This window comes from Electrona antarctica (genome assembly GCF_951216825.1).
Source record: "Electrona antarctica genome assembly, chromosome: 16".
NCBI classification, from domain to species: domain Eukaryota; kingdom Metazoa; phylum Chordata; class Actinopteri; order Myctophiformes; family Myctophidae; genus Electrona; species Electrona antarctica.
Genome location: NC_136797.1, coordinates 21799721 through 21823512, shown reverse-complemented (window position 1 = coordinate 21823512; position 23792 = coordinate 21799721). Strand labels below are relative to the sequence as shown.

General features: G+C 43.9%; 1 protein-coding gene across 2 annotated transcripts in view; it reads right to left on the bottom strand.

Annotated features, from left to right (window-relative positions):
• Nucleotides 1-7914: 7914 nt before the first annotated feature.
• ttll11 (tubulin tyrosine ligase-like family, member 11) overlaps nt 7915-23792 on the bottom strand; it is a 35491-nt gene continuing 19613 nt past the window's right edge. Inside the window, exons 4-10 of one of the 2 annotated variants that reach the window (XM_079523826.1) lie at nt 22335-22625; nt 20771-21055; nt 19428-19523; nt 18352-18461; nt 14548-14790; nt 13743-13849; nt 7915-11561 (exon numbers count right to left, since the gene is read on the bottom strand). In XM_079523826.1, the coding sequence (XP_079379952.1) occupies nt 11227-11561; nt 13743-13849; nt 14548-14790; nt 18352-18461; nt 19428-19523; nt 20771-21055; nt 22335-22625 (1467 nt within the window). In that variant the 3' untranslated portion in view covers nt 7915-11226. The remainder of the gene's footprint in view (nt 11562-13742; nt 13850-14547; nt 14791-18351; nt 18462-19427; nt 19524-20770; nt 21056-22334; nt 22626-23792) is intronic. The other variant, XM_079523827.1, reaches the window with a different exon arrangement.

Sequence of the window (23792 nt, the reverse complement as noted above, 5' to 3'; positions counted from 1 at the left end):
GGGCTATAGCCCATGGTCTCGGAGTGTTTTTCATCATTTTTGAGGATTTGAAAAAAAGACGAAAATCACTCCGAGACCATGGGCTATAGTCCATGGTCTCGGAGTGATTTTCATCTTTTTTTCAAATCCTCAAAAATGATGAAAAACGGCATGCTATAGTATGCCGTCCGAGGCCATGGGCTATAGCCCATGGTCTCGGAGTGTTTTTCATCATTTTTGAGGATTTGAAAAAAAGACGAAAATCACTCCGAGACCATGGGCTATAGTCCATGGTCTCGGAGTGATTTTCGTCTTTTTTTTAAATCCTAAAAAATGATGAAAAACGGCATGCTGTAGTATGCCGTCTGAGGCCATGGGCTGAACTTGAACCCACGACCTGTGGTTCACATAGAGAGCAGCTTATCACAGAGGCCACCATGCTCTCTGAGAATCTCCTCAGCTTTCCATCTCTTTCCAGTTCTCTTCTGGATGTTATTCTCCAAAACATGCTGCAAGGTGAAAGTAGCAGGAACTCAGCCAGATTTGAACTCACAACCTCTGGCTCACATGGACATCATCTTAACAAGGGTGCCACTGAGCTCTCATTGATTTTTAGGTTGTAAGTTGTTCTTCTTGGTGTCACTTTTCAAATGGGGCCTTGCGATCATGTACAGAGCATTTGAATGGTGCTGTGCATCAAAGGTGTCTTTAGTGCTTTTAAGTGTAATCGTGGATGTTAATCAGATAATACAGAGGAGAAACCATGACAGGACACAGACAGCCTCCCCATTGGTGGATGTGATCCTGGCAGCCAGCCCAGGTGTGTTCTGGTCCTGTTGATTGAGCTGAGAAAAACTATATATATGGGCTATAGTCCATTGTCTCGGAGTGTTTTTCATCATTTTTGAGGATTTGAAAAAAAGACGAAAATCACTCCGAGACCATGGGCTATAGTCCATTGTCTCGGAGTGATTTTCGTCTTTTTTTCAAATCCTCAAAAATGATGAAAAACGGCATGCTATAGTATGCCGTCCGAGGCCATGGGCTATAGCCCATGGTCTCGGAGTGTTTTTCTTAATTTTTGAGGATTTGAAAAAAAAAGACGAAAATCACTCCGAGACCATGGGCTATAGTCCATTGTCTCGGAGTGATTTTCATCTTTTTTTCAAATCCTCAAAAATGATGAAAAACGGCATGCTATAGTATGCCGTCCGAGGCCATGGGCTATAGCCCATGGTCTCGGAGTGTTTTTCATAATTTTTGAGGATTTGAAAAAAAGACGAAAATCACTCCGAGACCATGGGCTATAGTCCATTGTCTCGGAGTGATTTTCATCTTTTTTTCAAATCCTTAAAAATGATGAAAAACGGCATGCTATAGTATAAAGTCCGAGGCCATGGGCTATATCCCATGGTCTCGGAGTGATTTTCGTCTTTTTTTAAAATCCTAAAAAATGATGAAAAACGGCATGCTGTAGTATGCCGTCTGAGGCCATGGGCTGAACTTGAACCCACGACCTGTGGTTCACATAGAGAGCAGCTTATCACAGAGGCCACCATGCTCAAAACATGCTGCAAGGTGAAAGTAGCAGGAACTCAGCCGGATTTGAACTCACAACCTCTGGCTCACATGGACATCATCTTAACAAGGGTGCCACTGAGCTCTCAGTGATTTTTAGGTTGTAAGTTGTTCTTCTTGGTGTCACTTTTCAAATGGGGCCTTGGGATCATGTACAGAGCATTTGAATGGTGCTGTGCATCAAAGGTGTCTTTAGTGCTTTTAAGTGTAATCGTGGATGTTAATCAGATAATACAGAGGAGAAACCATGACAGGACACAGACAGCCTCCCCATTGGTGGATGTGATCCTGGCAGCCAGCCCGGGTGTGTTCTGGTCCTGTTGATTGAGCTGAGAAAAACTATATATATGGGCTATAGTCCATTGTCTCGGAGTGATTTTCATCTTTTTTTCAAATCCTCAAAAATGATGAAAAACGGCATGCTATAGTATGCCGTCCGAGGCCATGGGCTATATCCCATGGTCTCGGAGTGTTTTTCTTCATTTTTGAGGATTTGAAAAAAAAGATGAAAATCACTCCGAGACCATGGGCTATATTATAGTCCATTGTCTCAGAGTGATTTTCATCTTTTTTTCAAATCCTCAAAAATGATGAAAAAACGGCATGCTATAGTATGCCGTCCTTGGCCATGGGCTATAGCCCATGGTCTCGGAGTGTTTTTCTTCATTTTTGAGGATTTGAAAAAAAAAGACGAAAATCACTCCGAGACCATGGGCTATAGTCCATTGTCTCGGAGTGATTTTCATCTTTTTTTCAAATCCTCAAAAATGATGAAAAACGGCATGCTATAGTATGCCGTCCGAGGCCATGGGCTATAGCCCATGGTCTCGGAGTGTTTTTCATAATTTTTGAGGATTTGAAAAAAAGACGAAAATCACTCCGAGAACATGGGCTATAGTCCATTGTCTCGGAGTGATTTTCATCTTTTTTTCAAATCCTTAAAAATGATGAAAAACGGCATGCTATAGTATAAAGTCCGAGGCCATGGTCTATATCCCATGGTCTCGGAGTGATTTTCGTCTTTTTTTAAAATCCTAAAAAATTATGAAAAACGGCATGCTGTAGTATGCCGTCTGAGGCCATGGGCTGAACTTGAACCCACGACCTGTGGTTCACATAGAGAGCAGCTTATCACAGAGGCCACCATGCTCAAAACATGCTGCAAGGTGAAAGTAGCAGGAACTCAGCCGGATTTGAACTCACAACCTCTGGCTCACATGGACATCATCTTAACAAGGGTGCCACTGAGCTCTCAGTGATTTTTAGGTTGTAAGTTGTTCTTCTTGGTGTCACTTTTCAAATGGGGCCTTGGGATCATGTACAGAGCATTTGAATGGTGCTGCGCATCAAAGGTGTCTTTAGTGCTTTTAAGTGTAATCGTGGATGTTAATCAGATAATACAGAGGAGAAACCATGACAGGACACAGACAGCCTCCCCATTGGTGGATGTGATCCTGGCAGCCAGCCCGGGTGTGTTCTGGTCCTGTTGATTGAGCTGAGAAAAACTATATATATGGGCTATAGTCCATTGTCTCGGAGTGATTTTCATCTTTTTTTCAAATCCTCAAAAATGATGAAAAACGGCATGCTATAGTATGCCGTCCGAGGCCATGGGCTATATCCCATGGTCTCGGAGTGTTTTTCTTCATTTTTGAGGATTTGAAAAAAAAGATGAAAATCACTCCGAGACCATGGGCTATATTATAGTCCATTGTCTCAGAGTGATTTTCATCTTTTTTTCAAATCCTCAAAAATGATGAAAAAACGGCATGCTATAGTATGCCGTCCTTGGCCATGGGCTATAGCCCATGGTCTCGGAGTGTTTTTCTTCATTTTTGAGGATTTGAAAAAAAAAGACGAAAATCACTCCGAGACCATGGGCTATAGTCCATTGTCTCGGAGTGATTTTCATCTTTTTTTCAAATCCTCAAAAATGATGAAAAACGGCATGCTATAGTATGCCGTCCGAGGCCATGGGCTATAGCCCATGGTCTCGGAGTGTTTTTCATAATTTTTGAGGATTTGAAAAAAAGACGAAAATCACTCCGAGAACATGGGCTATAGTCCATTGTCTCGGAGTGATTTTCATCTTTTTTTCAAATCCTTAAAAATGATGAAAAACGGCATGCTATAGTATGCCGTCTGAGGCCATGGGCTGAACTTGAACCCACGACCTGTGGTTCACATAGAGAGCAGCTTATCACAGAGGCCACCATGCTCTCTGAGAATCTCCTCAGCTTTCCATCTCTTTCCAGTTCTCTTCTGGATGTTATTCTCCAAAACATGTTGCAAGGTGAAAGTAGCAGGAACTCAGCCAGATTTGAACTCACAACCTCTGGCTCACATGGACATCATCTTAACAAGGGTGCCACTGAGCTCTCAGTGATTTTTAGGTTGTAAGTTGTTCTTCTTGGTGTCACTTTTCAAATGGGGCCTTGGGATCATGTACAGAGCATTTGAATGGTGCTGTGCATCAAAGGTGTCTTTAGTGCTTTTAAGTGTAATCGTGGATGTTAATCAGATAATACAGAGGAGAAACCATGACAGGACACAGACAGCCTCCCCATTGGTGGATGTGATCCTGGCAGCCAGCCCAGGTGTGTTCTGGTCCTGTTGATTGAGCTGAGAAAAACTATATATATGGGCTATAGTCCATTGTCTCGGAGTGATTTTCATCTTTTTTTCAAATCCTCAAAAATGATGAAAAACGGCATGCTATAGTATGCCGTCCGAGGCCATGGGCTATAGCCCATGGTCTCGGAGTGTTTTTCATCATTTTTGAGGATTTGAAAAAAAGACGAAAATCACTCCGAGACCATGGGCTATAGTCCATTGTCTCGGAGTGATTTTCATCTTTTTTTCAAATCCTCAAAAATGATGAAAAACGGCATGCTATAGTATGCCGTCCGAGGCCATGGGCTATAGCCCATGGTCTCGGAGTGTTTTTCATCATTTTTGAGGATTTGAAAAAAAGACGAAAATCACTCCGAGACCATGGGCTATAGTCCATTGTCTCGGAGTGATTTTCATCTTTTTTTCAAATCCTTAAAAATGATGAAAAACGGCATGCTATAGTATAAAGTCCGAGGCCATGGGCTATAGCCCATGGTCTCGGAGTGTTTTTGTTCATTTTTGAGGATTTGGAAAAAAAAAAGACGAAAATCACTCCGAGACCATGGGCTATAGTCTATTGTCTCGGAGTGATTTTCGTCTCTTTTTCAAATCCTCAAAAATGATGAAAAACGGCATGCTATAGTATAAAGTCCGAGGCTATGGGCTATAGCCCATGGTCTCGGAGTGTTTTTGTTCATTTTTGAGGATTTGAAAAAAAAAAGACGAAAATCACTCCGAGACCATGGGCTATAGTCCATGGTCTCGGAGTGATTTTCGTCTTTTTTTTAAATCCTAAAAAATGATGAAAAAAACTTTACTTTGAAGAAAGAAGAAGATAAAAGTGCCCAGAAAAAGGTATGGGTCTGTCAGGCAAAGGTATGGGTGGTGTGATGGTAGAGGTAGTGGTACCTCGATGTTCGGGCTGCTGGCACATGCAGGTTCAAGCCCCATGCTCTCTCTACGTCGTCCTCAGATGAGCCCTCCATCGGCGTCTCCAGTCATCTCGGTTCTCCATACATCTGGCCAGCTCATTTGTGCTTTCTGCACCAGCATCCTTCTTTAGTACGTCCACATAGGTAGGTGTGGGACGTCCTCTCGATCGATGCCCGTGTGTTGGTTCCCACAGTACAAGCTTTTTGGCCGGGAGTTCTTGGTGTCGGTGGCAGTGGCCAGCTAGTCTCATCCTCCTTACTGCTATCTTCTCTGATACACTTGGTAATGCTCCATACAGACGCTTGTTGGTGATGTGCTCGTCCTGGTTGATGTTCAGAACCACACGCAACATTCTGGTGTAGCATCCATCCAGGGATTTCTGTAGGGCTTGTGTTAGTGTCCAGCATTCACAGCCATAGAGGAGAACAGACTCCACGGTCGCAGTGAAGAAACTTATCTTGATATGTCGGGGGAGGTTGGATTTCCACACACTGGTCATACCATTAAGAGCTCTCCAGGCAAGTGCTTTCCTCACTTTAAGGTCCTTCTCTGTGGAGCCGACCCATGCGCCCAGATATTTAAAGTCACTGACTTCCTTTAGCGCAGTACCCTCTATTGTTGTTAGGGGCAGATGTTCTTGGGGGATGTTATAGGTTATGACCTCGGTCTTCTTTGCATTTAGCCCGAGGCCAACTTTAGCGCACTCCAACTCCACTCTGGTCAGGAGAGCCTGTGCCTGCCTTACTTGGTCAGATAGCAGGCAGATGTCATCAGCACAGTCCAGGTCTGTGAGGGTTTCTGCAGGGTGTCTCGTAGACCTTCTGGGTACGATAGTGAAGCCGAGCTCCGGCTCCCTTCCTTTAATAGCTTGTCTCAGAGCATAGTCCAATACTATTATAAAAAGGAAGGGGGCTAGGGTGTCTCCCTGCAGCACTCCGGTTTGGATGTCGAATTCCTTGCTGTTACCGTCCGGCGTTGTCACTCGGGCTCTCGTTCCTGTGTACATGGTCTCAATGGCTCGGAGCAGTTTCGGAGGGACATCGTAGGCCTTGAGTATTCTCATCATCATTCCTCTATGGATTGAGTCAAAGGCCTTCCTGAAGTCTATGAAGCATAGCACTGCTGCTAGGTTGCTCCTCTTTACCTCCTCAATGATCCTTCTTAGCGCAAGGATCTGTGCTAAGGTGGTTCTCCCCTCTCGGAATCCATTTTGGTTTTCCCTGAGGTGGGGGTCGATTGCGCTCCTTAACCTGTTCAGTATCATGCGGTTAAACATTTTTGCAATGATACAGGTCAGGCTGATACCACGGTAGTTGTCAGGTTTTGAGAGATCTCCAGATTTTGGTACAGGGATGATGTGAGAGAGAGACCATATTTCTGGCATGTTGTTTTTCATTAGAGCCTGGTTGCAGATCACCAAGATGACTTCATCAAGGTTGCAGTTCTTGATGACCTCGGGTGGAACTCAGTCAGGTCCAGCACTTTTCCCCTGCCTTAGGGAGGCTTTGACCATGGCAAACTCTCCTGCTGTGAAAGGGCCGTCATCAATGTTGAGATCCTCTAGGACTGCAGGTATTTCCTTCTCAGCACCTTCCACTGTCTGGTGTGTGCCAAGAAGGTTCCTGAAGTGAGTTAACCAGGTGGTTAACCAGATGTGCCACTGCCACACATACTGGATCTGCTGGTTGACCAATAGCGTATCAGTGATTTAAGCAATATTACACTCGAGGGTGTGGTTTAACGTGATTATTGCTACGACAGTGCGTCTCATTCCTGACCGCATCACTGTCGTGGCAATAATCACGTTAAACCACACCCTTGAGTGTAACAGTTACCCTTAAAAGTAAGAAAATCGCTGAAAAAACATATTTTTTTAATGACAGATGTAGTCACTACGACCACAAATGTCCCAAGAAACTAGCTAGCCTAGCCACCGAATTTGCTGCACTCTGGGAAAACAGAGCAGCTGAATTCTTTGTTTTGATTAGGTGTGGAGTGGTGCTCGTTTGAACCACGGGTCCACGGCTAGAAGGCCGTTTCAACCAATCAGGTTGCTTCCTCGAAATTACCCGTTGTATAATGGGTGATATACCCAATGATCAATGCAAGGACTGGGGAGTGGGTGGTGTTGCCTCCACACTACACTCATGCCAAGTTGTTCAGTAAAGCAGTTATAGGTCATAGAATACAGAAGAGTAACATTTATATACTATACAGACATGTACATCCTATTATGCCATCATCCTGTCTGGTGTAGAACAATAATAGCTCGGCATATTAGTGATGCGATCGTTCACTTTGTGGTACGAGCGCCACATTTTGCACACAGTATCTTCTGGACCCACTTTTCAAATCTACAAATCAAATCTAATATGGCTTTCTTTTTGTGTCATATCAAAATAAAGACAGACAAACACAAATAGTTTGCAACAGAGCTTTTTTTTCTTTCTGCTTTTTTACATTTATTTATCCAAAACCCATTGCAAAAATCCCACGTGGAATCTGCGGTGGGAACCCATGGCGCATGACGATGGCAGAGGTAACTTCTGGGTTGGCCAACAAAAAAAGGCTTCATCCTTGCAGGAGTCGCTAGAAAGACGTCTAGCTGGTCACCACTACTGCCGGTCTGAGACGGACTGACTGGACTTCCTACTGTACTTAAGAGTAGGCTATTATCGTTAACCTGACTCCGCCAGATGGGGCGGGAACTCTCAGGCAGACTTGATGCCCGGGCACAAAACGGCCTGGCCAATCAGCGGCAGCTAGAGGCGGGATCAAGGCAGCACTGTGTATGCCTTGATCTCGCCTCTAGCTGCCGCTGATTGGCCAGGCTGTTTTGTGGCCGGAGCATCAAGTCAGCCTGAGAGTTCCCAGATGGGAGCAGGAGGGGGGAACCCAGTGTACTCTCTGCTGCCCCATCTGGCGGAGTCAGGTTATATTATCGTGTCTGTCGGGTGGAAGCATCATGGGCTCCATCTTGCGCCACCCTTATCCCCTTATTTGGCATTTTTTACTATTTTGAAAATCATTTTAAAATAGTTAAACTAGCCGATCTACATGTTGTGAGCTTGTAGATCAGCTATTTGAACTATTTTAAAAGGTTTTTTTTAAATAGTAAAAAATGGCGAATAAGTTTAGAGGTAAGGGTTAAGAGGTGGCGCAAGATATAGTCCCATATGTCCAAGTAAATCCTGTTACTTTTCAGCAGATCTACAAGCACAAAACGAGTCGCTTTGCGCCTTGCTTCGATATTGTGGATCTGCTACCTTTGTGTGACACTGTACAGTAGTGCGATCAAGTAGGGCGCCAAATTACGGAGAAACACAAAAAAAAGTTAGATTATGGAGATAAAGAGGTTTCAGCATGACAGCAAAGACATTGTAAATTCAGACCAGAGACGTTTCTTTTGTGCAGTTAATTCAGGTAGTTTCACTAAGTGGGAACAGAGAGTTTTGACTGAACCACTGGGCCATTACAATTCATTAACCACTCATGCCCTATTTATCTGTGGTTCTCAAATGCTTTTCATTTCAAAAGATCCCCACGACTCGGAGGGCTCTATTTTGCGCCTATTAACCCATCAAGACATGAGGCCGATGCTACAAATCAGCAGTTCTCACACTTTCCAAGATTTTTCAAAAAGGTTAAAAAAACAAACAGATGTACAAGCTCGCAGCACGGCACAAAGTGACAAGCTGTGAGCTTGTATATCTGCTATTTTTATATAGCCACCGCAATAATCTAAAATGACACAGACACTTTCCGGGTTTGGCCACTCATAATAGCGAAACAGCATTGACCCAGTACTTAAACTGCCAGGATTTATTAATAACTTCGATATAATTCACGCCAGGATTTTCCCCCGTTCAACCCTTATTTTGAAGAGCCAAAAATCCCCGACCGGATGTTATGTTATACTAGTGTGTGTCTTGTCGCATATCACTCCTGGTCTCCCTGTCGGGGCAGAGAACACTGCGCAAAAAGCATAGAATACGGATGTGTATATTACAGGAAACTCCCGCTCAACTAGCCGAACTTGAGGTTTACGGGCAAAATAAATATAATTGCCCGTCAACTCCTCTTTTCACGCAGTGGAAGGGACTACTGCGGCGATCACAGCGTCGGCTCTGGGCCGTGGAATAAAGCTTGTTTCGACCAGAAATGCCATCTGGGACAAAGGCGATTGAAAGAAACAGATAGAATGGGTGCGGGTGCGTGCAGCGATCAAGATGGCGCGCTCCATTGTTATCGACAACCCCGGGCTAGTAACCCAATGCTAACACGAGTAGCATTACGAAGTGTAGTATTTATTAATAATTGCCGTAGATCTCCGGCATTGGCGTTAAGTGTGTTAAGTCGCGCAAAATAGGGCCCTGAGAAAGTACAAATGGACCCGTGTGAAAACCACTGACCTATAAAAATAATACTATGTTGCATGATATTAATGTACCATGTTTGCAAGCTCACGTGTCGTTATGAGCCCATTTCTTTTTCATTTAGAACATTTGAGAAATTATTTTTGAAACATTTCTTTTTTTTTCTCCTTCTAATTCTTTGAATTTTGTCCCCCACCTGTAATGACATGGACCCACAATTGTGACACCAGGGTTAAAGTGGTGAACTGATGAGCGAAACACAAACAAATGCATACTGTACATGCACTCATACAATACTCAGTCCCTTACACACATCTGTGCAAATTGGGGTGTAATTAGGGGTGCTTCGATCAGGATCTTGAGGGGTCCGATATCGCTTTTCGTTCAGACACATTTCAGTATATGATAATGAACTGGTGTCATATTTACATAAACACAATAATCATTGTCATAATTTTTGTTCAAGGTGCTGCGTCAGAAAGAGGAGTTTTGAAAACGAAGCTAATAAGGAACTTATGAAAACGCAGCATGAATTCCCAAGTAAACATTGTGATACATACTTAATGCTTTTAGTCGCTAGATTAAAGTCTTCTTTCATTCATCATGAAATGTTTTTTTGTAAATTATGGTTCCATTCGTTTTATAATTTGTGAAGACACAGACTAGCATGCGTTTCCGCCGGTTGCTTTTCGGGACCGGAAGTTCCAATATGGTGGATCTGAATTAAGTATATACCCAATTGACTTTCATACCACTTAAACGGTGCAGCTCGCTCATAAAATATCGGCTTCTCAGGCGACCGCCGATCAAGTCATTTGTGGGGGGAAATTGGACGATTTAGATCGGTCCATCAGAAACTCGGAGCACCCCTAAATGTTACAATAGTTCAGAAAAGACATTGTGCAAATCCTCCAAGCATTATAACACACACACATTTAGGATACACACATACACACATTTAAGTATAAGTGCATAATGTGTACGTGCAAGTGCATGTGTGTGCAAGTAAAACGTACTATCGCTAAAATGTGTATAATAATCCCTGAAGTTTGTGTGTGTGTGTGGGTGTGTCTGTGCGTGCGTGCGTGCTTGTGTGTGTGCGTGCGTGCGTGCGTGTACATTTTAGTGTGTGTATCGTGATTGTCCCGGCAGATTGCTTGATAGGGAAGCACGCTGCCTTGAAGGTACGAATCCATAAAACCTTCTGAATAAGGACTTTCCAGCCATATACAGTACATTTCTCCCACTGGGTCACACCAGGAGAGAAGAAACGATACATGATTCCCACTCATCCCTTGTCACTTAAACGCTATACACTTTCTTGACCGGTGTCCCCCAGGGATCTATACTAGTTCAGCACCTTTTTCTTTGCCCCAACACCAAATTCCTTCTTTGCTGAAAATAGCCGATCTAACTGTACATGCTCACAAACAATCTCTTTTGAGCTCTTGTGAGCTCGTAGACCAGCACATTTTGGCCGAATGTCTGCCCCCAGAATAGGGACACAAGTCCCTGTGGACATATTCCTCCTCTGGAGGAAAAGCAATCAGGCTGATAATAGTTCCCGCAGGTCAGCCAGTGTGGCCAAGCCCACCCCCTCGTGTGGCTTTCGACAGGCACCCCTTTAAGGGAACCGCATAGCCAAGATGGAGGCCTATAATCTCCCCGCCCCTCTGGACACAAGTCTAGGGCAGCGGTCAGATTGCCGGCGGAGGTCAGGCCCACCCTCTCTCTCTGTCTCTACTAGTCAGTTCTCCACGTTGGACCTGAGCACCCCAGGCCTGAGTCTCTGGTGCAGCCGGTAGTCCTGGCTGGCCGCTCGGCGCTGGGAGGCCGGGGAGTAGAGCTGGGCGTTGGTGGTCAGACCCGACGTCTGAGTCGTCCTGTTGCCTCGCGACAGGGCTCTGCTGCAGCTCAGAGAGCGCCTGTCCTCCGAGCCCAGGCTCCCGAAGGCCAGCGTGGACGCGAGCTGGGCCTCGCACACCTCCAGCAGAGAGCTGACCTGATCCCTCAGCGCCTGGGATTTGAACCTGCGGCCCGCCAGGTGGAAGAAGGCCTCCACGAACGCCTGCAGTCCCATGCCTTGATTGGCGAGAAGAGAAGAGTTATTTTGTTCAGTTAAAAACAAGTGAGCAAGAATGGAAGATTCACCTTCAACCTTTATTTAAATTCTCGGAGAGACCATTGAGGGAACCCCTCATTTACAATGATGCCGAGATTACATACAAAAAAACAGTAATACAACAACAATATTAGTTACAACAAACCGTTAATACAATTATATATTCAGCAATCAGTTAAAACAGCAACATACAGGTGATGGACGGTTATTGAGTAAATTCCTAAAATGACCAATTGATGCCAGGGTATTAAGTTTAAGTTCTTGTTTCCAAGAATCAGGTGCACCGATGCTGAAAGCAGCCTTTCCAAGTTCAGAGTTGGCAAAAGGGACCAGAAGGCCTAGCCAATCACTGGAGCGAGTTACAATGCGACTAGGTTTCTGATGTAACATGGATGAAATATATGATGGTAATTTACTAATTTCCCGACCAGGGCTTTATATATGAAGAGGTGCCAGTGATTATTGCGTCTTTCAGTCAGAGAAGACCAGCCCACATTATCATATAGGGTACAGTGATGAGTATCGTAACTGTCTCCAGTAATAAACCTCAGAGCCGAGTGGTAAACTGAGTCCAGCGGCTTGAGTGTGGAGGCAGCAGCATGACGATAGATTATGTCTCCATAGTCCAGTACGGATAGAAATGTGGCTTCAATAATCCGTTTTCTACAGATCCTGGGAAAAGATAAATCTGTGCCGTTTCAAACGAGTCAACATGACACACTTGACACAGAACAGAAATTATAGAACCATTTGATTTGCTCTGAAATCTGTAGTTAATTATCGTGAGCCGATCCATTTTTCACTTGCTGCTGCTAGTTGATGTATCGTACAACAATTCCTAACATGCTTTCTTTTGTTTTAGATTTCCACAGACGTATCAGTAGGCATGGAGGATCTCAGATCGCCTCCTGGCTATGCAGAAGTTGAGACAATAGAAAGCCAGGCATTTCATTAATAACACTGCTCTGGCCGGAAAATGAATAATAAGACCCCCTTTACACGAGAACGGTGTTCATAGCAAACGGCAAAATAAGGTATCGTTTGCTGGGGTCCCTTTAGACGAGAAGGGCGTTTTCAGGAGGTGAAAACACAACAAAGTGAAACCACCATCCAGAGTGGAAATCTTTGAAAACGCCATGTCCTCCCGTCTCCATGTAAACAGGTAAAACGATGAATCCGCAAAACCTGTGACATCATGGCTCACGTGGGCTCACAACGCATACGTTTATTACATTGATGCAGAGCCATAGGTGATATTTGGAGTTCCTAGAATGAAGCACTCCCTTCGCCACTGCTCATCCTACAAATACAGATGTACTGTAGAGACTAGCGATGGTGAATGTAAACCATGATGTAAACAAACAAAAGTATGATAGACCAGTCACCCATGTAAAAATTATTAGAACCACTGCACCGTTGACTTCCTATCTGGCAGTCACCGCCACCGCCACCTAGCGACCTGGCATGGCATGGCATGGCATTCACACTACAGCATATTCAGTAAGTGTGCGTCTATACGTGTAAAAGCTGAATAAGAAATGAGAACGCGACGGGACTTTGTCGTTTTATCTGGAGACCGTCGCCGTCTAAAAGTGGCCCAAGTCTGCATATGGTTCACAGGTCAAAACCGGTGGGTGACTCATCAGTGTTGAAACACATATCTCATCTGGGGTGATTTCTTTGTACAGTAGATGTTTGGGCATTTTAGTATGGCAGTAAAGTAAGTATCCTATAGTAGCACCTTTCGTAGACATTGATAGTCACAAGCATTATCAATACAATAATCAAAGACGGAATAAAACAATCGCCATAATAACAAATCAATCAAAGACGTGAAAGTAAGTCTTGGTATATCCAGCATAGGGAGGTGAGGGTTCAAGTGGTTAACCCATTTTGGGCGGGAACCCCTTTTGGTGTTAGCATTATGTTATGCTTTAGCTATTGAAAAATAGCAGATCTACAAGCTCATAGCGCGCCACAGAGTGGCGCGCTACGAGCTTGTAGGTCTGCTATTTTTGAAAAATCGAAGAACGACTGACACAGCTTTTTCAGAAAACTGTCAGGATGTAGAAGACATTTTTAGAATCTGATCTCAGGTCAAAATGGGTTTTAAGGCTTGTGTGTGTCTGTGTGTCCGTTACCTGCTTCTCTAGAGTCCGGCAGGGAGCTGGACCAGCGGCGTGTGATATCTATGTATAAGATATCCACGGACGCCATGGAGAAATGGCTGCTGCTTAGCTTACAGTTCCTGCAAACACAGTACACTTACAAATCAGCCAAGTTACTGTACCCGCTGGCCGCTGCAACAGGCGAAACGGGAACTGATCAACGACATCAATCCACTTGCATCACATTCAGGAACAGTTATCAAGAACAACGTTCATCACACTGTCAGCGCTGGTATGGACTTCACGTCTGCCATACGATTACCAATACCAGTGGGGTCTCAAACGTGTACATTTCTAGGGCCAACATAAATCTCAACATAATGTACACAATAGGTTAAAATTATATATTATATATTATACTTTTTTTTATATATAGGAATCGTTTAGGGGAATCGTTAAGGAACCGGAATTGCTACAATCCTAAGGCCTCATTCACACGTATCAAACACCAATCAAGCAATGAATTGGAGCAGCAATCAGACATCGCACACGGACCGAACATTTGTTGTGTAGGTGTGTACGAAGCCTAAAGGATCCTAAGCCTAATTAAATGTGCATTGTGTGCACCTAGGCTTAGCGTTTAAAATACAATTAAAAAAAATGTGTGAGGTGAGGGGCGCTCTTATCATCATACGTCATCTCATTCCGGCCAATCACAATTTGCGTCCTCACTTTTGTGTTAGGACAATGTTTGTGTTTACACAAACCCTCAAAACTGGACATAGGAGGGGCTAGCGCCCCTCAAAAATAATAATAATAATAAGGTAATAGTGCTTACCTGATGAAGGTACGGAAGGCGGTGGGACCCAGACGCATGTTGCCTTTGACACCGAGGAAGCGCAGGAAGATGGCGGCGATGCGCTCCACCAGCCGCAGGTAGTTGAACTGCTTGGTGTATTTGGGGTAGACCTGCTTCAGGCACAGCGAGGGCAGCGTCCCAAACTCCTCCTGCATCTTCTCTGGGGAGCGCGCGTCGCCCCCGTTCTCCTCCCCCTGCTCACAGCTGCCTCCTGGCTGGGCTCTGTCGTTTTACAGAGGATTCCAAATAAAATGGCACATGTTGTTACAATAATGCTTCAACAACTCCAAACTTAATCCAGCCTACCCTGCCCTCTAGTGGGTTAAAAGTGAGACAGCAAGCAATTCCAATGCTTTTTCTTCAGTACAAACCAGCAGTATTCTACAGTAAAAGGCATCAACCTGCACATCAGGATCAATCAGGGGTTCAGTGTCTTGCTCAAGGACACTTCTACACTAAGTCTGTGGCGGAGCCATCTAATAGAAGAGTTACGATATTGAGGGGGCGGAAACCGAGCGCTCGAGCACTGTTCATGCAGCCTGAACTGAGACAAGTTGGAGTTGGAAATACATTGTTTTCAACGAGGGTGGTGCAAATAAGAGCTATTTTTTATCATGACAACTGTTTTAAAAGTATTGTACAGTAACAACTAAAGTCTATTTAATGTTTATGTTGTACTTAACTGTACTATTACTACAAAACAATCTAAAATAAAGGGATTTAAGATCATTAAAGCTGGGCTGTTGCCGGAGTCCAATGCATTTCTGCCTACTTCCGGTCCAGGACTTGTCCCAGTTGGTTGTCCTCATTCTCAATAGAAGTCTATGTAGGAGAGCCGCCATTGGACTGGCCCCATGAAGTGAACGCAGTTTGCGTAACTGTCTACGTCTAAGGCTCTGGTCTGGGGGAGCCCCGGGTTGGAACTGGCAACCTTGCAGTTAACATCTGGCTTTTGCAGTTCTCTCGCTCGGTGTTGTAAGTGAAAGTACTACCAGCCCTTTTCTGTATCGCATCGAACAAGGGAAAGGAAACCAGTACGGACAAAAGACGGTCAGCGACCACCGCTTGGCTTTCCCACAACTTCGGTGAAACACCACCAACTTGGAATATCTCTCGCTCTCGATTATTCACGGTTAAAAACAACAACGCGGAAACAGCACCAAAGACACATCGCCGTCTGCCTTCGTTCAAAATGTACGGTTTGTGTGTTTGTCTCACTCGGACACTCGATATTCACGAAGAAACAGCAACACGGCGTCAGACGAGATTCTAGTTTGAGACATTATCCCATTCTGGACGGGAACCCCTTTTGGTGTTTTAAACATTATGTTATAGTTTAGCTATTGAAAAATAGCAGATCTACAAGCTCATAGCGCGCCACCGAGTGGCGCGCTACGAGCTTGTAGGTCTGCTATTTTTGAAAAATCGTGAAAATATTTATTTCAGAAAACTGGAGGATTTAGAATATAATTTTTTTTTATTTCGAGGTCAGGCCTAAATGGATTATTGAACCAGTAGGACACCTTGTTCACAAGAGGTATTGCATAAAACTCTAATGGGAATACTGTACTGTAACTTACTGTCAACATGCTCTCTGTTGATCCGTTATTGATTTTGAGTGTGTGTGGAACAAGCCAACAAAAATAAGTCAAGGTCGGAGGGTTAATGATCGATAAGCACTGGCGTCCGTATGAGATTGTGTGTGTGCACTGAGCTGAGTAATAGCCTGCAGGCCTTGAGGTCCATAAGAGCATGAGGTCAACACACACACACACACACACACACACACACACACACACACACACACACACACACACACACACACACACACACACACACACACACACACACACACACACACACACACACACACACACACACACACACACACACACACACACACACACACACACACACACACACACACACGAGGAGGCAGAAGGAACTCCGAGACCCAAACTAATGAAGATAGCAGATCTACAAGCTCACAACGTGCAGATAGCAGATCTACAAGCTCACAACGTGTCGCGGTAAAAAAAAGAAATTGACCTAATGGAAATGATTGGATTTTTTCATTATTAGGGGTGGGGGTAGATGACTACTGGAACATCTGCACAGACATTGTACAGACAGTGTGTATAGTAGACAACCACAAATAAAAGGGCTACTACTACTTCCAAAACTGTGACATTAAAAAATAAATAATCTGGCTTCCAAATGGATCCAACCGAACGCCGTTATAATTTAGTCAATTGTTAATACTTTTCATTGGTTAAAAACATAACCACTTTCACTAAAAACATTTTCAAAACTACAGCCAATGTACAAGCTCACAACACATCAGATAGTGACATGTTGTGAGCTTCCTGATCAGCTATTTTTGTGCTACTTATGACACTGTAGTGTGAGGAAGTAAAACCAAAGAGTTGAACTATGGAGATCTGCCCGACGGCCACCATAATCATACAATATAGATACTTCTGATGATCCAATCTGCATCCAATCTGTCGGCCCTGATATTGGGAGGTCGGGTTCAATCCTGGGCCGAGTCATACCTAACCTGACTTCGCCAGATTGCAGCAGTATTGAGTTCACCAGTTCCCTCCTCCTGCCTGCATCTGGGATCTCTCAAGCAGAAACGATGAACCCGGAAGCAGCGGGACAAACATTTGATATCTCCATAATAATTTCGAGTTGTACGCTAGTCTTGTTAAGTCGCGTTTATTTGCGCCGTGGCAGCGCTTCAATATGTCATAAGTCTCACGTTGATCCCGCCTCTAGCGGCCTCATACAGCCGCATATCGCTCCGGACAGAATTGGACCGGAGTACATCATCTCTGCCTGAGAGTTCCCAGACTCTCCCTGATGGCAGAATGCAAATGTTGTCCAGCAGGGGGAGTGGTTTCACCAGGCTAAGTCATACCTGCTAAGACTATAAAACTGGGACCCAAATCCCAATGCCTCCCTGCTTGGCACTCGGCATCAAGGGTTGTCCCTGCGACATATAACCACTAGCACCATATCCAGGGGGCTGGGGATGTACTTGCCTGCCTCACACTACAGAAACAATAGATAGGCTCGAGGAGCGTTCGGAGAGACACACTGGACACTGATGTACCACAATCTAAACATTCAAATTAATCTCCATTAAGGCTCTCCACGAATTTAGTGTGCAGAAATGGATTGTTTAATATATATATATATATATGTTCTGCCCTTAACCCATTTTGGGCGGGAACCCCTTTTGGTGTAAGCATTATGTTATGCTTTAGCTATTGAAAAATAGCAGATCTACAAGCTCCATAGCACGCCACCGAGTGGCGCGCTACGAGCTTGTAGGTCTGCTATTTTTGAAAAATGACTCACGACTGACATAGAAACATAGCTTTTTCAGAAAACTGTCAGGATGTAGAAGACATTTTCAGGTCAAAATGGGTTAAGGCTCTCCACAAATTTGTTTAATATATATATATTTTTTTTTTTCTGCCCTTAAGCTTGGACTCCTATATCAACTTCAATTAATCAAGCATTTTAGCTGTTTTTTAATTCTTCATTCACCGTAAAGGAACGTGGGAAAAACGGCAATTCTCCGTTAGTTTAAGGCATCAGGAGGTGGGTAGTTGATAGAAAAGAGAGATGTACAGTATTCCTTTAAGCTGCACTGGGCACAGGGACAGGCAGCTATAGCAGGAAAGATGGCGAGTCTGTGAGTATAGTGTCAAAGCTCAGTGTGCCCATGTACATATTATGTACAGTACAGTATGTGTGTGTTCATAAACTCACCCTGGTAGTCTCTTGTGTGGGTCCATGAGGCGCAGCGTGTCTCTAATAACACCCACTTTGACCTCCTCGTCCACTGGACTGGGGACGTACTCAAACACCCCGGGGGCCACCTGGAACCAACACACTCGTCACTGCCGCGTCGGGCTGAAACCGTAACTTAGTATTATTTAGTCACAAGCTTTTGTTCATACTTTTCAATGGTTCAATATTCATAAAATCCACAGACTGTAAATCAGGCATTATGCTTGACTCTTGAGGTCTGTAGTGCAGTGGTTCTACAACTTTTTCATGTCAAGGACCCCCAAAATTGACACTAATTAGCCCACATTTGAAAAGATACGTCGGCGACGTCATAACTAAGAGAAGAGTTTTACGGCTCTAGCAGTGATTCTCAACCATTTTAATTTCAAGGACCCCCACATGCATTAGGCTACGGACACCCATTTAAATGGCATTTCTATCTCTGGGACCCCCATTTATAATTTTTGAGGGTCCATTTGGTTCCGCCTGGAACTCCCTCAAGGACGCCTCGGACCCCACTTTGAGAACCACTGCTGTACAGTACATGTAATGACACTTGAGGTGTGCGTTTCAAAGAGGGCAGCAGAGGGCGTTCACGTGCTACTTCGGATGTCTTCAAAAAGGAGTGAAAATAGCCCATCTACTAGAACAGGGGTTCTCAACCTTTTTGGCCGGGGACCCCCGGAAATGCTTTGGCAACGTCTCGGGACCCCCGCCCCGCCCCCTCCCGACCCCCAATATAAATTGACTGCTACAATAACCTTAAACCCTTTTGGGCGGGAACCCCTATTTATGTTTTAAGCATTGTTATAATTTAGCTATTGAAAAATAGCAGATCTACAAGCTCATAGCGCGCCACCGAGTGGCGCGCTATGAACTTGTAGGTCTGCTATTTTTGAAAAATCGTGAAAAAAAAATTAAAAAAAAAAATCTTTTTTTTTTTTTTTTTTTAATATTTTGGGGACCCCCTAAAATAATTTGGCGACCCCCCGAGGGGTCGAGACCCACGGGTTGAGAACCCCTGTACTAGAACACTATGCTGTTTGGGGTCTTACCTGCTGTTCATGTTCTATCTTCATGCTGGGGTTGGCATTCACCTCTAGTAATACTGGCTTCAGGTTCTTCATGAGGAGGATGTCAAATCCTAGAATCTGACGCAACAAATTATGAATAGTCAATGAGAGAGACGTTTGAGCAACGTCTGTGCACTGAGCTGACCTGATGTTATGGATCACACTTTTTAGTATAACAACCAGAGCTTAACACATTTAGGCCTGACCTCAAAATTTAAAAAAAAAATCTTCTAAATCCTCCAGTTTTCTGAAATAAATATTTTCACGATTTTTCAAAAATAGCAGACCTACAAGCTTGTAGCGCGCCACTTGGTGGCGCGTTATGAGCTTGTAGATCTGCTATTTTTCAATAGCTAAATTATAACATAATGTTTAAAACACCAAAAGGGGGTTCCCGCCCAAAATGATTTTGGCTACTGCTGTGGGCAGTAGCCAAAATCAATTAAAAAAAACATAGTGATTGTTGTCGGAGTGGTGTGAAATTCCACCAAATACTTTAATTTGCAACGTCTCTATTGCACTTTATTTCGGTGCCATTTACCGTTGCATAGCCTATTACCGTTCTATATATTTGTACATTTAAATGTAGTTAATTTCTTTCAGATACACTTTCTACAATAATATAACCACAGAATAACCAGACCATAAGAAGACCAAACGCTGCATTTGTCGGAAAATGACATGATATCGTCACATGAATGACCAATTACATTGACAACCCGAGCAGCATCAATGCACTTATGACGACCACACGATACATTATCCACACGGTTGCCCCTATATACCTGGAACAGGGGCGGCCTTACATGACGAGGCTAAATAATTGACAAGGCTGATTTGAAGGCTGCGATGCAATGCAATATTACTTCTACTACTACTACTATTTTTTTTTTGGAGGCCCCTGGAGGCTCGAGGCCCGTTTTAATTGAAACGATTGAAACATAATGACTAAATTTGACTGAGGGGCTGCCATTGGATTTTTTTGAATTTTCGTTTTTTCATGTCATATGAAAGCAGGGAATCATAGCTTCAAATTGACATATTGGTTGTTCAGTTTGGCCCACCAGTTTTGGAGATATGGCATATAGAGTAATGTCTTGCAGAAAACAGCGAGTTGAGAAAACAGGCTTGAAAGGTTCACTTCTGTGGTCTCTAACATTACACCTAGCTACATGTTTAAGCATTTATTTCATATTTACATGTCGATTTCAGCTCTGACACTTATTTCAGACATGCAAAAAAGTTTTTCTCCTCTGGTGAAAAGCTGGAATTTGCGCGATGGCAGTCTCTCAGTCAAATCTGGTCACAATAAGGCCGCCACTGACCTGGAAACAAGATGGTCCTGGTTTCCCAGGGGGTATATCCGCCTGGTAGTGCACTTTAAGTTCGGGCACCAGGGCAATGACCGTCTTGATGACCAGCGAGATGATGTCCGACCACACCTTCTTGATGTCCACCCCTTTGGAGGCCAGCCGGTACAGCACGCTGGAGAAGGTGCGCTTGCTGCCCGTGTTCAGGCTGTCCGAGTGGACAAAGTTGCCACTATGCACGTTGAGAGAGTAGTTGGTCAGGTGCATGAAGACATGGCTTAGGTTCTTCTGGCTGGGCTCCTGCGTGAACAGAAAAACATAAAACAGATTATCCTTATTATAAAAAAAGACTGACACTGATTATTTTACTTAAATTTACTTAACCCATTTTGACCTGAGATCAGATTCTAAAAATGTCTTCTACATCCTGTTTTCTGAAAAAGATATGTTTCTATGTTAGTGATTCTTCGATTTTTCAAAAATAGCAGACCTACAAGCTTGTAGCGCGCCACTCGGTGGCGCGCTATGAGCTTGTAGATCTGCTATTTTTCAATAGCAGACAAGCTTGTACAAGCAACAAGCTTGTAGCGCGCCACTCGGTGGCGCGCTATGAGCTTGTAGATCTGCTATTTTTCAATAGCTAAAGCATAACATAATGCTAACACCAAAAGGGGTTCCCGCCAAAAATGGGTTTTAAAGTACCAAAAGTAAAAGTATGCAGAAGGTCCCATTTCACAATTTTCAAATATATTAGAAAAACCCTTTGAAAATAGCAGATCTACAATCCCTCAACGTCGGAAAGCGGCTCACTGTAGATCAGCAAGAACAGCTTGTAGATCCGGCTATTTTCAAATTGCAAATGGTATATGTAGTGGTTTTGTATTGTAATAATAATACCGGTAATCAAAATTTACAAATCAACAAGTAACTAAGGGTTTCAAACAATTATAGTGGAGTAAATGTACAATATTTGCCTTTGAGGTTTAGTGGAGTAGATAGAAGCAAGATTATTGAAGTACTCCAATAAAGGTAAAAAAAAAAAAGAAAAAAAATTGTACTTAAGGAGAATTCCATGCTAGAAGGCTTTTTTACCTTTCTTACCTTTCTTTGTAGTCGTTACGTCCCCACCAAAGAGGTCCAGGTGTTTTTTTGTGCAAAAACTCCTTATTGGCCATTTCCCCTACCATAGGCCCTCAATGAATTGCATTGAATGGAATGGGAATTGAATGGGGCTATGGGGTGTTGTGCTAATTCGCTTATTTCCATCGAAATAAGTAGTAAAGTGTGCCGCTTGGGATATTAGTTACATTATGAAGAGAGGATATATACAAAAGAAAAAACAATTGAGCGATGGAAATAAGCGAATTAGCACAACACCCCATAGCCCCATTCAATTCAATGCAATTCATTTAGGGCTTATGGTAGGGGAAATAGCCAATAAGGAGCTTTTGCACAAAATAACACCTGGACCTCTTTGGTGGGGACGTAACAACTACAAATAAAGGTAAGAAAGCCTTTTAGTATGGAATTCTCCTTTAAGTACAGTATTATGTACTTAGTTATTTCCCCCCACTGGTACCTGGTAAGGCTCGGTGCAGAAGCGCGTCAGTCCTTCCTTGGCAATGTAGATCTCCAGTGGCTCCAGGGACTTGATCAGCACGTAGAGGCGAATGTCGAACTTGAGCTTGTCGATGAGCAGCGGCCTGTGGATGTACTCCTGGACCACCGCCTGCTTGGCCTGGGACCCCGTCATCACCTTCAGGTCGCTGGGGTCTCGGATGAGGAAGATGCCGTCGCCCTGGGAGCCGCCGTCCGGCTTCACGATGAAGGTGGGCTTCAGCGTGGCGTCCACCTCCTTCACCATGCGGATCTGGAGACAAACGGAATCATCGATGGAAATACGTTACATTATGCATGCCATCCACATCGAAATTTAAAAAAATGTCTTCAAAATCCTGACAGTTTTCTGAAAAACCTTATGTTTCTGTATCAGTGGTGCTCAATATTTCATGTCAAGGACCCCGAAAATGATATGTAATATGCCTCCGCCCCCCCCCCCCCCCATCTGAAAATATGTTGTTCCAGGGACCTCCCCAGAAGCAAAGATTTGAGTTAAAATGTTCACTCTGTAATAATATATATTCAAAGATTTGAGGCACTTTTTCACGATTTAAAAAAAATAGCAGACCTAGTTCATAGCGCGGCACTCAGTGCCGCGCTATGAGCTTGTAGATCTGCTATTTTTCAATAGCTAAAGTACAACATAATGCTTTAGTTTAAAACACCAAAAGGGGTTCCCGCCCAAAATGGGTTAAAGCAAAAATAAAATCTCCACGACTGAAACCGTTTCAGTCCTAATCTGAAATTTGTAAAACATAATTTCTAGGTGAAGGTGCTATTACGGTTTTGAAGTCTACAGTATCCTATCCTCCAATATTCAATCATAAATGTACTATATAAAGCCCTCAATGTTAATGTCAATAGCCCACTTCATACAATTGGTCCTCACTGATGCTCTTTAAAAGATGGCACCATTTCTCGAATTAGCCCACAACAAATTATCGGTTAGTTTTCACTGTGCCCTGGAAAGCAGCTATAAGTGGCCATGTGCCCAAAAAGGTTGCACAGCCCTGCTTTACGGCCAAGCTACACCAGGCTTTTCTCGGGCGTTTATCCTAAACGCGCGTGCGTTTTTTTAAATAGGACTGGACCTAAATTCAACGCACGCGTTTAGGGTAAACGCTCGCGTTTTGTGCGTGAAAAGCCTGGTGTAGCCCGGCCGTTAAGAGTAGTTCACCAAAATGAATCTATCAATTACACCCCCCCCCCCCATGACGCCTTGAATTCATGGAGATTTTTTGTCGCATTCCTAAGCCCATATAAGTTGATGACCGGCGGCATCTGTCCGCCTGCCATCAAATCAGTATAGTTCTACAGTACTACAGTTAACGGCACGCGTTTACACGGTCACGGTCACCAACCACCAAGCTGACCTTTGACCCCCGACCGCTGAACGAACCCTGCGGGCCGTGTAGCT